Source organism: Nycticebus coucang, chromosome 11 (assembly GCF_027406575.1).
Source record: "Nycticebus coucang isolate mNycCou1 chromosome 11, mNycCou1.pri, whole genome shotgun sequence".
Taxonomy (NCBI): Eukaryota; Metazoa; Chordata; class Mammalia; order Primates; family Lorisidae; genus Nycticebus; species Nycticebus coucang.
This window is the reverse complement of record NC_069790.1, coordinates 37,111,144-37,130,113: the sequence shown is the minus strand read 5'-3', so window position 1 is coordinate 37,130,113 and position 18,970 is coordinate 37,111,144. Positions and strand designations below refer to the sequence as shown.

The 18,970-nt window shown below is 39.0% G+C and overlaps 1 protein-coding gene across 1 annotated transcript in view; it reads left to right on the top strand.

Moving 5' to 3' along the window:
* Positions 1–18,970, top strand: part of DNAH11 (dynein axonemal heavy chain 11) — a 389,834-nt gene that overhangs the window by 351,153 nt on the left and 19,711 nt on the right. The window contains exons 74-76 of the mRNA XM_053553503.1: positions 494–721; positions 14,975–15,166; positions 18,529–18,648. Coding sequence (XP_053409478.1) covers positions 494–721; positions 14,975–15,166; positions 18,529–18,648 — 540 coding nt within the window. The remainder of the gene's footprint in view (positions 1–493; positions 722–14,974; positions 15,167–18,528; positions 18,649–18,970) is intronic.

Sequence of the window (18,970 nt, the reverse complement as noted above, 5' to 3'; positions counted from 1 at the left end):
AGCAATTACTTTCTTTTTCAGCTAACCTTTCTTCCTTATATCTTTTTGTGTCCTGTATTAATGAGCTAGAGTTTGAGTAGAGGAAGTTCCTATCAGAAAATAATGAAATGAGTGATCAGGTACCTTTTTGGCTTCTAGTGTTATACTTTATCAAACTATCATTGGGTTTGAACTATAACAAAGGAAAATATTACTCAATTCCATCATAGAAGTGATTGGTGGGTGTCTGAAGATTTGGATTTGGGGCAGAGATTTGGACAACAAATCTCCAGGTTGCAAAGGACAACCTGTGGTGATTTGGAGCATTCAATGTGTTCAATGTTCAATTCACTTTTGGATTTTATTTTTCCTTTTTCTGATACAGGAAAGTTTAAATCATGGTTTTCTGCGTTTTCAACATATTTTTGTACAGGAAAATGTTGTAATGTCCTATGATTCAAGAAATATACATTATTTCACAGGAATTATAAACTACCCTATATGTATCTTTCAGAATGTCCATTTGGTAGCCAAGTGGTTAGGAACCTTGGAGAAACTCCTTGAAAGGTTCAGCCAAGGAAGCCACAGAGACTATAGGGTTTTCATGAGTGCTGATTCTGCACCCACACCAAATGAGCATATCATCCCTCAAGGACTTCTGGAAAGTTCCATTAAGATCACCAATGAGCCCCCCACAGGAATGCTGGCCAACTTGCATGCTGCCCTCTATAACTTTGATCAGGTAAGGAAGCAGTCTGGGCTGACTGTGGAGTCAGTCAGAGTCTGCTCACAGAACTGTGGGACACTATTACCAACTCAGATGTGTCATTTAAAGCGTTGAAGTGAAATCTCAGTGTTCAGCTCACATGCATCCGTGTGTATGTGTGCGTGTGGTGTGTTCTAATCTCTGGAAAGAATTGCCCTTGTCATTCCCTATTCTAACAACTGGAAATATATTTAAGGTCCACTTTAAAACTAAGAAAACTACCACACTTGTATAACGAGAACAAACCATTTTTTGAGGACTCTGCTTCTTGAAGAGAAATGTGATAGTCAAGCGTTTTCCATCACAGCGGAGAAGAAGCCACTGTCATTCTTGTTGGTGCTGATGATGACCACAATAACGACATGGGAAAAGTTTCAGTATAACGTTTGATATTGATTTGATATTAGTAAGTTTAAAGCCTCTCTTTTCAAGTTATGTCTCTGATAATTTCTTATTTATATTTTTATGTCTTTCCAAATAAAGCAAATACATATACAATGCATATATAAATTAATGATACCCTTATTATCACTATATTCTTTACTCAGATTATCATATCTATCTGCATCATAATCAAGTCTTCCAGTTTCCTTTGTTACTGTTGTTATACGGTGTCATTCCCTCCTCTGATTTCAAAAACTCCTTGGTCAATAGCACTCTTGTTAGGAGAGTAGAATGAACCCTAAAGAGGAAATACATAGGATGTGGTGATAAACATTCATTCCCCTGTTAGAGATGTTATCATTCTATGAAGGATGCCAACATGCTTTTTTCTAGTACTTTTTGGATCAATACCCAAACCAAGATTAGGAGGGGATTATAATAATTATAGTAATTGGCTACCTAAGAAGATAGTGTTAAAGAATACAGTTAATTACTTAACAGTTAATTGAGTAATGTGTAACCTATATATACACAGAAGACTATATAAATAGTAGGCCCTCAAAACATGTACCTTGGATCTATAAAATATTTGCCATATGCCTTTTTTAGGCACTATAGCAGACATATGTGTTTGTTTTCAAATCATCCCTTAATTTATAATTTCTGGCCATTTATGACTCTTTCTCTGGAAGTAAGCACAAGAGGAATCTGATATATTTAGATTTATTCACGTTATAAACAATTATCTTTATTCATGAAAAGTTAACATTTCATGAAGAAAAACACTTCAGCCCAATGATCCTTCAGCTTTTTCAGTAACACATTAGTCTGCTTTGCATTGTTGTAAAGTAATACCTGAGACTGGGTAGTTTATAAAGAGAAGTTTATTTGGCTCACGGTTCTGTAGACTGTACAAGAAACATGGTGCCAGCTTCTGGTGAGGGATTGGGAGGCTTCCAGTTAAGGCAAAAGGCAAAGGGAAGCCCAGAGCGAACAGGGCAGGAAAGGGAGGAGGTGGTTATAGGCTCCTGTAAACAGCTCTTGCAGGCACTAAGTCACTCATGACTTCAGGGCGGGCACCAAGCTATTCATGTGGAATCTGCCCCATGACCCACGCACTTCCACCAGGCCCCACCTCCACCGCTGGGGATCAGCTTTCAACATGAGATTTGGAGGGTGTGTGGTATGTTTTGATCTCTGGAAAGAGTTGCCCTTGTCATTCCCTATTCTAATGACTAGAAATATATTTAAGCCACACACACCCAGACTATGTCAGGAAAGGAACCCTTTGAGGATCTCATAAAACTTTCCCCAGAGTAATGATTCAAAAATATGTGACATACGGTGATGGAGATTGACGAATGCCCACAGGTTTATGTATGATTTCCCAAGTTAGGAATACCTATTCTTGTCTATGTCTGTTCATGAGCGTATCCGTTCTTTTGACTGCAATCTGGAAAGCCACTTATATTAATTGAAGGTTACATTTATTGAATAGATGCTTAAGAAGTTAAAGGAGCAATGATTCTTACTTAGTAGGAAGGATTCTCTGAAATATTCAGACTAAATTTGATAATAAGTAGCTGAAGCAAAGATAATAAAAGTGACTCACTAAACAAACTTCTCATCAAATCTATTTTAACCAAAACCAAAGAAATAGAAACTTTATAGAAAAGCTAAAATGTGAGTCTTTTACATTATAGTAGAAAGTTAAAGTCTTTTGTTATTCACTGGTACTAATCTGTGCTCCTTGGCTGTCTGTAACTTGGTTCCCAGAACCCTTTTATCAGTTAGAATTAGAGTTTGAAAGAAGTTCTTGCATAATGGCAATGGCTCAAATAAGGTAAATCTTTCTACCAATAGTAGTCCTATTGACAGGCCATTCAAAGCTCCTGTGTGTTACCACCAAGTTGTCATCAATCCAGCTCCTTACAGTCACCACGGCACCATTTCTAGGATGATCCCAGGCAACTGTGAGAGTTCTTGTCCTTATTATGTGTGATCCAAATAGTAGTATTCAAAAAGGAAAAAAAGACACAATAAATGGAATGTGTTTGCTTGTTTTTATAGCTGCTTCCTACAAGTTAATACACAATACTTTTCTTTTCATCTTATTGCTCAAACTTAGTCATGTTGTAAGAGAGTCTGGGAAAAGTAAATTTATCTTAAGTAGCCACATGCCCAGCTAAAAATCAGCGAGAAGACATTTTAGAGCAGGGAATTAGTGATTTCTATCACAGATGCCCTCCTTCCCTAAATTTCTTTGTATCATCCTAGGCGTTCTGTGCTGCAGAACAGCCTGATCTTGTTGAAGTCTGTGACACGGACAGAGTGATGAACACTGTCGCCTTTGTTCCCACTGGGTGTCTTTTTACCTGAGAAAAGCACCCAAGGTCTAGACATAAACTATACTGTTTGAGTGTTTTTGCTTTACATGCTTTAATTTTCAAATTAAGTTAAACCTGTATTTTTATTCTTTGCCCCCAAATTAGAATGTATCTCCAAACTTTGGCATGTGTACCCAAAATGAACAAAATTTACTTAATAATAGAGGTTAATTTCCTTGAGAATTCTAGAATGTTTCTTTTTTTTTTAATGCATCTCAAGATATCTTTATTCTGCTGAGGAGAAATTAGGGTACAAAGTTTTGGTCTCTTGAAACTGAGTGCTTAACATTTGAATTCATTTGAACTCTGCCACAACTGAATAAATAAACTTAAGGTGAAAGAAAAAAATGGATGGAAGATTTCATAGGAAGACTGGATCTAGGTCTCAAGTTCCAATTTAGAAGCTCTCTCCATCAGGAAAGCTTGAAAACATGAAGAGGAATGGGGAAGTTTATGAGTTAAACCCAGTGGATCAGGAGACTTATGGGATAGGTAGCATTTTCGGTCTTAGATATGCATGTTCAGCCATTAAATTATGTATGTGTGTGTGTGTGCGTGTGTGTGATACCAATAAAAAACATGCATGGGATTAGTAGGTAGGAAAAAATAATTTTGGTAATTTTTATCAATAATTATGTGTTAGTCACTAGGGGTCTGGGGATAGAGCAAGGATGAAAACAAAATCTCTTCTTCATTTGAATAAGCTAAATAAATGATAATCAAATATGCAAGAAGTTACATGAGCTAATGCCTGAATGAAGCAGTATTAGGGGACAGGGAGTGATTGGTGGTGCTTCTGTAAAATAATGACCCAAGGAAGGAGGTGAAATTTGAACAGAGACATGAATGAAATCAGACCGTGAGCCATGCAGGTATTTGGGGGAAAAGTGTCCTAGGAGAGGCATGGTAAGTGGAAAACGTAAGGTGCCAGCTTGCTTTGCATGATTACTCTGTCTCCATCATTATGGCCTTTGCCACATCATTAAAACACTGCAAAATGGAGACAACAAAATTTGACCTTCCTATTTACTGGGTTGGGGGTTAGTCTATCAAGTTTTGAAGGCTGACAGATCAGGCCAAAATTTTATAAAACATGGAAGCCACTGGAAGTATACACAGGTACTTCAAAGCAGGAAGAGAAAGTCTTTAAATTTCCTTCAGAGCTGGATAACAGATACCAGTGTTAATCTTAAAAATTTTAAAACAGTCTCAAATTAATTAATGGCTGATACCATAGAGTGATCTTCCTTTGACCACATGAAGTTCCTAAATAGTGTCCAGTTGTTCTGGATCTGTTTATGATGAGTGTCAGGAGCCCTGGTTGTCTTTGTAGTTCTGTGGCTGAGCTGTGGATCTGACCACAAGGTTAATATCCCAGAAAGAGTTATGCTGCCGAATTCTTCGTATTTCTTATAGTTCATTCATGTACCACCCTGCCAGGCTTGCTCACCTTTGAGTGACCCTGACCAGAGACCCTCAGCTTGGGTGTCTTTGGGTGTCAGAACTTCTTGATTCCTTTTTTAGCTCCAATTCTATCCCTTGCCTTGAATAGATCTCAAACTTTGATGCAGAAATGTCATCTGAGGAAATCATTAAAATTACAACTCCTGCCTCCTACACTGTTGATTCAATGGGCTTATGATAGCACTGAAGCAATCCGCATTTTATTAAGCTCTAGAAAACATTTTCTGAAACATCATCTTTAAAATGAAGGGATAGGATCTTGCTAGAATCCTTCCCATCTCTGACCTGAAATTCAAACTTTTTCCAATAACCTTTTATCGTGGACTGACTCTGAGCTGGCAATAGAGTTAGCAGTTCATCTTGTTCTGAACTGACTTTATCATCTCAGGTTCTTCCACCTTTTAACCACTTTATTCCATTCCAGTTTCCTTCTGTTTGCCTCTCTTTCCTCTTTCTGCATTCTGTGGGAGTAAATTAAAGGCTTATAGCCTTACAAAAAGTGCCTTACCAACATACACTAGTCCTATAGTGGCATCAGCTGGACAGTTAAGATTCTCTCCTGCTTTTCTAGCCCACCATAGTCATCACTGGGACATGGTATGTACAGCCAACGGTGATGCCTGGCTACCACCAATTTTTTTTTTTTTTTTTTTTATTGTTGGGGATTCATTGAGAGTACAATAAGCCAGGTTACACTGATTGCAATTGTTAGGTAAAGTCCCTCTTGCAATCATGTCTTGCCCCCATAAAGTGTGACACACACCAAGGCCCCACCCCCTCCCTCCGACCCTCTTTCTGCTTCCTCCCCAAAACCATAATTGTCATTAATTGTCCTCATATCAAAATTGAGTACATAGGATTCATGCTTCTCCATTCTTGTGATACTTTACTAAGAATAATGTCTTCCACGTCCATCCAGGTTAATACGAAGGATGTAAAGTCTCCATTTTTTTTAATGGCTGAATAGTATTCCATGGTATACATATACCACTGCTTGTTAATCCATTCCTGGGTTGGTGGGCATTTAGGCTGTTTCCACATTTTGGCGATTGTAAATTGAGCTGCAATAAACAGTCTAGTACAAGTGTCCTTATGATAAAAGGATTTTTTTCCTTCTGGGTAGATGCCCAGTAATGGGATTGCAGGATCAAATGGGAGGTCTAGCTTGAGTGCTTTGAGGTTTCTCCATACTTCCTTCCAGAAAGGTTGTACTAGTTTGCAGTCCCACCAGCAGTGTAAAAGTGTTCCCTTCTCTCCACATCCACGCCAGCATCTGCAGTTTTGAGATTTTGTGATGTGGGCCATTCTCACTGGGGTTAGATGATATCTCAGGGTTGTTTTGATTTGCATTTCTCTAATATATAGAGAGGATGAACATTTTTTCATGTGTTTGTTAGCCATTCGTCTGTCGTCTTTAGAGAAAGTTCTATTCATGTCTCTTGCCCATTGATATAAGGGATTGTTGGCTTTTTTCATGTGGATTAATTTGAGTTCTCTATAGATCCTAGTTATCAAGCTTTTGTCTGATTGAAAATATGCAAATATCCTTTCCCATTGTGTAGGTTGTCTCTTTGCTTTGGTTATTGTCTCCTTAGCTGTACAGAAGCTTTTCAGTTTAATGAAGTCCCATTTGTTTATTTTTGTTGTTGTTGCAATTGCCGTGGCAGTCTTCTTCATGAAGTCTTTCCCCAGGCCAATATCTTCCAGTGTTTTTCCTATGCTTTCTTGGAGGATTTTTATTGTTTCATGCCTTAAGTTTAAGTCCTTTATCCATCTTGAATCAATTTTTGTGAGTGGGGAAAGGTGTGGGTCCAGTTTCAGTCTTTTACATGTAGACATCCAGTTCTCCCAACACCATTTATTGAATAGGGAGTCTTTCCCCCAAGGTATGTTCTTATTTGGTTTATCAAAGATTAGGTGGTTGTAAAATGTTAGTTTCATTTCTTGGTTTTCAATTCGATTCCAAGTGTCTAATGTCTCTGTTTTTGTGCCAGTACCATGCTGTCTTGAACACTATGGCTTTGTAGTACAGACTAAAATCTGGTATGCTGATGCCCCCAGCTTTATTTTTGTTACAGAGAACTGCCTTAGCTATACGGGTTTTTTTACGGTTCCATACAAAACGCAGAATCATTTTTTCCAAATCTTGAAAGTACGATGTTGGTATTTTGATGGGAATGGCATTGAATAGGTAGATTGCTTTGGGAAGTATAGACATTTTAACAATGTTGATTCTTCCCATCCATGAGCATGGTATGTTCTTCCATTTATTAATATCCTCTGCTATTTCCTTTCTGAGGATTTCATAGTTTTTTTTATAGAGGTCCTTCATCTCCTTCGTTAGGTATATTCCTAGGTATTTCATTTTCTTTGAAACTATGGTGAAGGGAGTTGTGTCCTTAATTAGCTTCTCATCTTGACTGTTATTGGTGTACACAAAGGCTACTGACTTGTGGACATTGATTTTATATCCTGAAACATTACTGTATTTTTTTATGACTTCCAGGAGTCTTGTGGTTGAGTCTTTGGGGTTCTCTAAGTATAAGATCATGTCGTCAGCAAAGAGGGAGACTTTGACCTCCTCTGCTCCCATTTGGATTCCCTTTATTTCCTTGTCTTGCCTAATTGTATTGGCTAGAACTTGCAGCACTATGTTGAATAGTAAAGGTGACAGAGGACAACCTTGTCTGGTTCCAGTTCTAAGAGGAAAAGCTTTCAGTTTTACTCCATTCAGTAAAATATTGGCTGTGGGTTTGTCATAGATAGCGTCAATCAGTTTTAGAAATGTGCCACCTATGCCTATACTCTTCAGTGTTCTCATTAGAAAAGGATGCTGGATTTTATCAAATGCTTTTTCTGCATCTATTGAGAGGATCATGTGATCTTTATTTTTGCCTCTGTTAATATGGTGGATAACGTTTATAGACTTGCATATGTTAACCCAGCCTTGCATCCCTGGGATGAAGCCTACTTGATCATGATGAATGACTTTTTTGATGATAAGCTGTAATCTATTGGCTAGGATTTTGTTGAGAATTTTTGCATCTATATTCATGAGTGAGATTGGTCTGAAATTCTCCTTTTTGTTTGGGTCTTTTCCTGGTTTTGGTATCAGGGTGATGTTTGCTTCATAGAATGTGTTGGGGAAGATTCCTTCTTCCTCAATTTTTTGGAATAATTTCTACACTACAGGAATAAGCTCTTCCTTGAAGGTTTGATAGAATTCTGGAGTGAAGCCATCTGGACCAGGGCATTTTTTGGTTGGAAGATTTTTTTATTGTTTCTTTAATCTCAGTGCTTGAAATTGGTCTGTTCAGGAGCTCTATTTCTTCCTGGCTGAGTCTAGGGAGAGGATGTGATTCCAAATATTGATCCATTTCTTTCACATTGTCAAATTTCTGGGCATAGAGTTTCTGGTATTATTCAGAGATGATCTCTTGTATCTCTGTGGGATCAGTTGTTATTTCCCCTTTATCATTTCTGATTGAGGTTGCTAGAGATTTTACTTTTCTATTCCTCGTTAGTCTGGCCAATGGTTTATCTATTTTATTTATTTTTCAAAAAACCAACTCCTTGTTTCATTAATTTTCTGAATGATTCTTTTGTTTTCAATTTCATTGATCTCTGATTTGATTTTGGATATTTCTTTTCTTCTACTGAGTTTAGGCTTAGATTGTTCTTCTTTTTCCAATTCTATAAGATTACTTGTGAGATTGCTGATGCGCTCTCTCTCTGTTTTTCGAATGTAGGCATCTAAAGCGATGAATTTTCCTCTCAAAACTGCTTTTGCAATATCCCTCAGGTTTTGGTAGCTTGTGTCTTCATTGTTGTTATGCTCAAGGAAGTTAATGATTTCCTGTTTTATTTCTTCCTGCACCCATCTGTTATTCAACAGAAGATTGTTTCATTTCCATGCCTTTGGGTGGGGTCGAGCATTTTTGTTAGAGTTGAGTTCCACCTTTAGTGCCTTATGGTCTGAGAAGATACAAGGTAAAATTTCAATTCTTTTGATTCTGTTGATATTTGTTTTGTGTCCCAGGATATGATCAATTTTGGAGAATGTTTCATGGGGTGATGAGAAGAATGTATATTCTTTACCTTTGGGATGGAGTGTTCTATATGCGTCTATCAAGCACAGTTGTTCTAGGGTCTCATTTAAATCTCTTATATCCTTGTTTAATTTCTGTTTAGAGGATCTGTCCAGCTCTGTAAGAGGAGTGTTAAGGTGCCCTGTTATTATGGTATTATCAGATATCATATTGCTCAGACTGAGTAAGGTCTGTTTCAAGAATCTGGGAGCATTTAAATTGGGTGCATAAATATTTAGAATTGAAATGTCTTCTTGTTGTATTTTTCCCTTGACCAATATAAAGTGACCATCTTTGTCTTTTTTGACTTTAGTTGCTTTAAACCCACATGTATCTGAAAATAAGATTGCAGCTCCTCTTTTCTTCTGAATTCCATTTGCCTGAAAAATTGTCTTCCAACCCTTGACTCGGAGCTTTAATTTGTCTTTTGAAGCCAGGTGTGTTTCTTGCAGACAGCAAATGGATGGCTTGTGTTTTTTAATCCAGTCAACCAATCTATGTCTCTTCAGTGGGGAGTTCAAGCCATTAACATTTATTGAGATAATTGATAAGTGTGGTAGTATTCTATTCATCTTATTTGGTGAGAGTCCATTGCTTAGTTTTATCTTTTGCATCAGTGTGGAGGTTAGGTTCTGTCCTTTAATTTCTGCGTTCTTATTTGCTGCTGATCCATTGTGGTGGTCAGTGTGCAGAACAGGTTGAAGTATTTCCTGTAGAGCTGGTCTTGTTGTGGCGAATTTCCTCAATGTTTGTATATCTGTAAATGATTTGATTTCTCCGTCAATTTTGAAGCTTAGCTTAGCAGGGTACAGAATTCTGGGCTGGGAATTGTTCTGTTTAAGTAGATTAAAGGTAGATGACCATTGTCTTCTTGCTTGGAAAGTTTCATTAGAGAAGTCTGCGGTCACTCTGATGGATTTGCCCCTGTAGGTCAACTGGCGCTTACTCCTGGCAGCTTGCAGAATCTTTTCTTTTGTCTTGACTTTGGACAGGTTCATCACAATGTGTCTTGGAGAAGCTCGGTTAGAGTTGAGGCGACCTGGGGTCCGATATCCCTCTGAAAGCAGTGTGTCAGAATCTTTGGTGATATTTGGGAAATTTTCTTTTATAATATTCTCTAGTATGGCTTCCATTCCTCTGGGGCATTCTTCTTCCCCTTCTGGAATTCCTATAACTCGTATGTTGGAACGCTTCATAAAGTCCCATAATTCTGACAGTGAACGTTCTGCTTTCTCTCTCTTCTTTTCTGCCTCTTTTACTATCTGAGTTATCTCAAGAACTTTGTCTTCTACCTCTGAAATTCTTTCTTCTGCATGGTCTAACCTGTTGCTCATACTTTTCATTGCATCTTTAAGTTCCCTAATTGACTGTTTCAGTTCCTTCAGCTCTGCTATATCCTTTTTATATTCTTCATATCGTTCATCTCTTATTTGATTCTGTTTTTGAATTTCCTTTTGGTTATTTTCCATTTTATTAGCCATTTCCTTCATTGTTTCCATCATTTCTTTCATTGTTTTCAACATGTGTATTCTAAATTCCCTTTCTGTCATTCCTAACATTTCTTTATAGGTGGAATCTTCTGCAGTAGCTACCTCATGGTCCCTTGGCGGGGTTGTTCTGGACTGGTTCTTCATGTTGCCTGGAGTTTTCTGCTGATTCTTCCTCATGAGTGATTTCTTTTATCTGTTTCCTTGCCCTAATTTTCCTTTCACTTCCTCTTGCTCTTTAAGTTCTCATGCCTGTGGACTAAGGGTTACAGGACCAGAAGGGTGAGAAGGTTGAAGAGCAAAAAAGGGATGAGGGAAAGGAGGACTGAGTGATAAGAAAAATAGAGAAAGGAGAGGGGGTGGGTAAAAGGAATATTGACAAAAAGAAGAGAGGCACAGAAAGAGGGAGACAGAGCAATATAGGTGTACAGTAGGGTACTTTCATACAACCTTAAAAAAAAACCCACCTTCTGGGGGTGCCCAGTTGGGTGGTTCCCTTGAGGTCAGCAGCTCTTTGCTAACCTGATCAGACACAGTACCCCACCTCCACCAAGTAGAGAGGAAAGACAAAAATGCTATAAATCAAACCAAAACAAGCAAACAGAAAACTTTATGGGATAAAATTGAGTGGAAAACCAAATAATAGTGGTAGAAACACTAACAAAAATGAAGTTCTAATTATTGAAATAGGCAGCAATTGGAAATTATAATTAAACTAGAAAAATTGAGAAAGAAAAAGGATCTGTATGGAAAAGGTTGAACTTAAAAAACAAAACGACAATCAACATCATCAAAATAAACAAAAAAAACAACCAAACAAACAAAAAAAAACACAACCAAAAACAAAGCAGTATGTATATGTCATTGAATATTGTCTGGGCAACATGTGGTCTTCTGGGGTATGAGATGTTTGTTACAGTTCTGATACGACTGGAGGCTGCTAGTTTCTCAAACCCCAGCAGGTAGACACCCTAAATCTCTCTTCAGCCCACTTAAAAGGCACTTTGAACTTGTTCACTTGCTGAGCAGAAGCTTTCCCAGGGAAGTGCTTGTTGCTGGAATCACTGCTGAAGTGGCTATCCACTTACCCTGTGTGCCAAAACTGGTCTCCCTCTGCCCCCAAGGGTTAGGGCTGCAAGGCGGCTCAGTCCCCGCCCTTAGGCTACTTAGTCGCTGGGTTACCAGCTCCCACCCAATTCTAGCTCTGCGACCCTGAGGGCGGAGCTTGCCAGGGCAGATCGCTCACAATGGCTGCCTGTGACCCAGAGCCAAACACTATTAGCTCTGTCTGGCTCAGCGGCTCAGACTGGGGCCCCAGACAAAGGCCAAAGTTCTCCGCACTCCTGCTCAGGCTCTCCCCAAGGCAGTTCAGCTGAGTGCCAAGTCCTAAGACACCAGAACAGTTCACAGGTAAGGCCTTTCTGGTTTGCAGTCTCACTGCTACTGAACTTACAGTTGCGGGCGGGTTTAGACGGATTGAACACACACGACCACTTGCTGGTTTTCCACTGTTTTAGTCCTCCTCTTGGGGTCAAGTCTCTCGCTGACTCCCTGTATCCTCTCAGGGGTGATGATAGGCAGATCCCACCATCCAGAGATGCCTGGAGTCCTATCTCCCTAGACTCACGGTGCCCAGATGCAAGGAAGCTGTTACTCGGCTGCCATCTTGCTCCACCTCTCGAGAATTCTAGAATGTTTCTTAAGTGAGATGTAAAGAACCATTTCATGTAGGATGTCACCTCCTTACCCCTCTTTCAGCTCAATAGTATCTGCCTCTGAAAGAAGATGTCATAAAGTAGTATTATTTGGGCTCCTTTCATACCTAGATAACTGTTTTCTTTAAGAATAATAATATAGATTTAGGATGGTGCCTGTGACTCAAAGGAGTAGGGTGCTGGTCCCGTATGCTGGAGGTGGAGGGTTCAAACCCAGCCCTGGCCAAAAAAACTGCAAAATAAATAAATAAAAGAACAATAATATAGATTTCTTTTTCTATAAAATTTACAGGTAGGAATAAATAATTGATAATTGTGCATGTAAAGTTGGTAGCTTTGTGCCTGTAGCGTGTGTGTGCACAGATGTGCCTGTTCTTTGTTCACAATGCTGTTTGTATATTTTTACATTAATTTGCTTATCACTTGGTTTGTAAAAGTACAACTGGCCTGAAATGTGGAATGGTGGGTAGACTCATCCCTTTTCTTCGGAAAGCCTAATTCATATTTTCTTCCTACATTATGTTAACAGAGCATAAAACCTTGTGTTTCTTTTTTGGCACTAAGGATAAAGCCATATAAGTTGTATGAATTAGTGCACTTAGGATAGTACCTTGGGTTTTACGCAGACTATCTGTAATTCAAAAGGTGTTAAGGGACTTGTTAGATCATAATTTCAAGGTGAAATTTTGATACTTATATTGGGTCTTTTAGAAATTTCTTACATTTAGAAGTAATATATTTTTATAACTGTCAAGATTAATTCCAAGTATATGGTTTCTTTTTTCTTTATAAATGTGCCTTTATTTGATGATCAGCTGTGAAAAAGTTATTTTTAATGATTATATATTTCCAAATCCATGAATTACCTAAAAATGGTCTAGTGACTTAGAATGACCTAGTCATTTAGTTGGGTCTGCACTATATCCAGGCTGGCCAATTCTAGAACTATATTAGGTGGTAGCCTTGGACTCTGCTGAAAGTACCATAGAAAGAAACAAAAGTCCACACAGGACAAATCCAGTCTGGGTTCTGTACCAGGAGTCCCCTAGAAAACCATATCTCAATTCCTACTTTCAAAGGCCATAAATACTCTTTTTATGTGGCCCAAGTTGTCCAACCCATTTTAAATGTGAACTAGCTATGGTTTGACCACTTCCAAGGACTATGTAGGAAAGTGCAGAGTTTGGTCTCATCTTCTCCTGCTGCCCAATAGCAGCTGAAGGAGTGATCCTCAATATCTTTTACTTTCTTGTCCCAGAGAACTACCAAATCTGAGAATGCATAAAGCTTTCCTTTTATTTTTAAAATTTAATATAGAGACAGGGGCCTCACTTTTGCTCAGGCTGGTCTCTAACTCCTGTGCTCAAGGGATCCTCCCATCTCAGCCTCCCAGAGTGGTCAGATTACAGGCGTGAGCCACTGCACCCTGCCCTATAAAACATTACTTTTAAGCTATAGATAAGACTGCTGTTTTCCCTCCTTTTAAGTTTATAGCTGTTGGGCCATAACCTTATCAGTGTGGCATATCTAGATTTAACTTTCAGCTTTCTCTCTGTATTTTTTCCCTCTTTTTTTTTTTTTTTTGTACAGACAAGGTTCTCTTGTTCAGGCTGGAGTGCAATGGAATGATCCTTAGCTCACTGCAGCCTCCAACTTCTAGCTCAAGTGATCCATCTGCCTCCAACTCCCAAGTAGCTGGGACTACGGGTGTACACTACCATGGCCAGCTAACTTTTCTTCTTTTTTGTAGACATGGGATCTTGCTATATTTATTGCCCAGGCTGGTCTTGAACTCTTGGTCTCAACAATCCTCCCATCTCAGCCTTGCAAAGTGCTGTAATCACAGGTGTGAGCCACTGTGCTTGAATTTAAGAAAAATATCTCACAGTTCTAGTCTATAGGGCACATTTTTTTTAATCTTCCAAATGCCATCCAGTCATCTGAGCAATACATTTTAATTCATTGGACGGAAACTATGTGTTATGGTAATTGTATTAGTTGAGGTACAGGCTGAGATGCCATAAGAAAGAGAATAAAAGCTATAGTGATACAAACAAGACAGGAGTTTGTTTCTCTCACACATGCCAGGCACCATCCACAAACCCAAACCAATGGTACTTCTGCCATACCTAACTCAAGGTTCCATGCAAAAGAGAAAAGAGTGACAATTAGAGCAAGGAATTTTGTTTTAAGTGAATGACATGGAAATTACACACACCACTTCGAATTCTGTGGGCAACACTTGGCCATGTGGTATATCTGGCTTCAGGGAGTCTAGAAAACATTCTTGCAATGGGCAGCCACGTGCCCAGATGATTTCTATTACTGTGGAACCAGAGAAGAATGGGTAGCTGTGGCTAACTTAGCATTTTGCCAGATAGCATTCTGCCACAGTGATGAAACTAAGATGATGACCTGTCACCCAGATTTTAAAAAGAAAATTTTGCAGGAAAAATAACATGATTAAAATGAACCATTTCATTTTCTGGTGAATTCAGAAGCATTCTTCTTAAATCAACACTCTGGCAAATGCCAAATAGTCTCCTGTTATGTTCTCCTAGAATAGGTAGCCATGCTTAAAACTACTTGTCACCTCTGTAGTACCTCTCTTTCGGAGTCCTTTACACAATTATTGAAAATTCAGACCCTCGCCCTTGGGAACCATGCAGATGGATAATCAAGTATATATTTCCTTTTCTCCTAGGACACACTTGAAATGTGCTCTAAGGATCAAGAGTTTAAAAGCATGCTCTTTTCTCTGTGCTATTTCCATGCCTGTGTTGCTGGGAGACTGAGGTTTGGCCCACAAGGCTGGAGCCGAAGCTATCCTTTCAATCTCGGAGACCTCACCATTTGTGCCAACATCCTCTACAACTACTTAGAAGCAAACCTTAAGGTAAGTGCTAGTGGTCAGATAATCTCTTTCAAGGAGTTTACTAAATCTATCAGTTTGGGTGTGGTATCAAAATGGACCATAATTTTTCTTTGGAAGCTATTATTGAAATAGGTGACACTATAGAATGCATCCTCTGCCAAGCATGAAAATAAACCAGATCAAAGGTTTTCCAGCAGTGGATGCTCAGACTTCATAAGCTGGGTCAAACCAGTTCTACATCAGCAGCTTAGAGCAAAAAGAAAAAAAAATGTCCTTCATTATGTTAACAAAAACAGTGGTTTACATGTGCGTGTATGCCAGATTCATTAGGCAGGTAATGAAGCATTTGCACAAATGTAATTACATACAGCAATTCTGACAGTTCATAACACTGCATTAATAATCACTACAATTATTTCTGATGATGGAAGCAATTTACAACGCGTCACATGTGTAAATAATGGTGCATTTTCTGCATATGTCATTATTATGTATTAAGGATGCCACCTCGTTGTGACTTTTTCAGCAATGTTCCCCTTGATTTGAAGTTAAAAGTAGATGAATGATTCTATTTAGTAGCTAAAATGTGTCTTACAGATGGGAATAGGAATGCCTCATCAAGAACATTTGTGTAAACTCTTATAGGCCCAATGATTGGATTGCGAAAGGGAGAAAGTACTCATTCCTAAGGGTATTCTGGCTTAATCTTTACAGGGAAACTTTTTTATTAAGTTGAATGTGGTAGAATTTGTATATATGTCAAACCAACCAGATGTTAGTGTGGGCCACACTTTCTATAAAGGGCCTGCGAAATCACCCCTCTATGTTTCTGTTATTTTATGTTTTTTATAGTAACCATTGTTACGATTTTTGTTATCAAAGTTTTCTCAAGCTTCAGGGGTGATTGACTGCTGTCAGAATATAAATGTTTGGTACATAATATGGCTTTGCTGTCCCATCAAATTTTGAATAAGTTTTAGCTAAAATAAATGTCTTTAATATGGTATGTGATGATCAATATTCTATATCTATCCTTTTTAACTTATAAAATTAAAAAGGTGATTCTGTATACTTTGAGCATATTTGACCATTCCAATAAATAATAATATTTATGTGCTGATCTCAACATTTTTATTTGAACTGTTGCACATAAAATTTATTATTATAGGGTGCCACCTGTGGCTCAGTGAGTGGGGTGCTGGCCCCACGTGCCAAGGGTGGTGGGTTCGGATCCACCCCAGCCAAACTGCAACAACAACAACAAAAAATAGCTGGACATTATGGTGGGAGCCTGTGGTCCCAGCTACTTGGGAGGCTGAGGCAGGAGAATCACCTAAGCCCAAGAGCTAGAGGTTGCTATGAGCTGTGATGCCATGGCACTCTACCGAAGGCAACAAAAGTAAAACTCTGTCTCTTAAAAAAATAATAAATAAATAAAAATTTAAAAATTTATTATTATAATAGGTCTAGGCAGAAAAAGAAATAAACCATTTAATACATTTAATTCAGGTCCTTCATAATGGTCCCATGAGTCTGAGACCAGGAATATTATCCTATTTCAACTGAATCCTGTATACCAGCAGCTCCCAACCTCTTTAGCACTAGGGACAGAATTCATGGAAAACAATTTTTTCATGGATGGAGGGGAGTGGGACAAAAGGCAGAGCTGAGGTGGTGATCCAAGTGATGGGGAGCGGCTGTAAATACAGATAAAGCTTCACTTCTTTGCTACTCATCTCTGGCTGTGCGGCCTGGTTCCTGACAGACCACAGACCTGAACCTTGTGGCACAGGGATTCGTTTCATGAAAGACAATGTTTCCACAGGCCAGCAGGTGGGGGTGGGGAGTGGGGCAGTGGGAGGGCCAGGAGGTGGAGCTCAGGCAGCCATGCTGTGTGGCTGGGTTCCTAACAGGCCATGGCCAGTACCAGTCTGCAACCTGGTTGGAAACTGCAGCTGTACACAGTAGAGGTAGAAAGGAAAAGGAGGAAGAGGGCGGCTGACACTTCCGTTTGTTTCCAGCTCTCACACCTTGAGTCTCTGCAACACCAGCTGGCCGGTTGAGTTTGTGCTGTATCTTGCTTCTTCTCCCACTGGGGTTCTAAGACAACACAACCTTAGGTTATTAACACCTTCCCATGTCTCTCAAATGTCCTGACCTGAGTCATTTGTTGAACAGCACAAGGAAGTTATCAGAATTTGGGAATTAAATTAGTATGTGCACATAGTTTGGTTGTGCAAAATACCCTTTTCAAGAAAGTATATGTAAAAAGCAAAGACAAGGATTTGGGGAAAGAGAATAAATTATTAAAAGAACAGATCCCTAGCTGAGTAAGATCTTAAGGAAGATACCTATCAAATACTAAAATGTATAGCAGGCATTGAATGTATTCAGAAAGAGAAATAAGATTAAGAAGTCTTTGTTTCCTATCCATTTCAGCTGCTTAGAAGGTAGGCCTTGGAGCAGTACAGAGAGCATGTTTCTTTTTCATTCACATCAAACCAGCTTTAAAAGACATATTTGAGGTCTATTTATTCAAATTCAAATAAACTCGCAGCAAATATATTGGAACAGTTGAAGCAATTTTACTTGTTCTGTTCTGTCACATCATGCAAAGAGTGAAGGCTATAATTATGTTTTTACTTGAACTGCTGGGAGGCAGCATACTGCCCCCGAGGAGATAAAGGTTCCTGTCTAGAAAGGTTTCATCACACACTGGCATGTTTTACAAACCTAGAGGAAGCTAAAGGGGAGCAAAGAGAGTCTTCAAGCCCTGCTAAGCCAAATAAAGGAGAGATACAGCGATTACTTGTATAAAACCTGGTGCAGCATTAGTTACCGCCCTGAGAACAGTCAGTAGGGCCATCATGCCATGAACCAAATCCTCAAATCCATCTGTAGCAACCAGATTTGTTTGTCTGGACTTCTGGAAAGTGATAGAAGTCTACATACACCCTCAAATTCCAATTGTGTGGATGTTTCTTTCATTTCCTCAATCAGATAATAAAAAGTGATACAAATCAGACAATAAAAAATACTTTCTACTTCAGAGGCCCTGTGAACCACCATTCTTTCACTTTGTATGAGATTTTGGTCGAAGAAACTTTCCCTGCACATCTTCTAGGAATAATTAATTTTCCTTCAAAACCGTCATTAAAGATCAGTGCTAGTGAATTTTTACTGAATGCATTGGAAAGCACAGAAAATACATTCTCCCAAGAAAGTCTACACAGAAACTTAGACAATTTCTGAACCACTTTGAATGCTCCTTTTGATGGGGGCTTGAAGGGCATAGTGTTAGAGGGGCATGGGCCACCAAATGGCTTCTCTGTGGCAGATACCCTGGGTGCAGAAGTGAACATTATGTGATTTTTCCCCCAAAGGTCCCTTGGGAAGACCTCCGTTATCTCTTTGGTGAGATTATGTATGGAGGCCACATCACAGATGACTGGGATCGCAGGCTGTGTCGGGTGTATTTAGAAGAATTCATGAATCCCTCTCTGGTAAGACATTTTAAAATTGATTTTCCTGAGGAGATAAATCTGAATTATCCTGATTTTTAAAAACTAATTTCATTATATGAATAATTCTTACATGTTATTGAGGATTTTCAGCCTTTTTTGAGTATTTCCTGGCCTGCCTTCAATGGGGGTTTGGAAATTTGTTAGAAATGCAGAATCTTGGCTCGGCGCCTGTGGCTCAAATGGCTAAGGCACCAGCCACATACACCTGAGTTGGCGGGTTCGAATCCAGCCCAGGCCTGACAAACAACGACAGCTGCAACCAAAAAAATAGCCAGGTGTTGTGGCAGGCGCCTGTCATCCC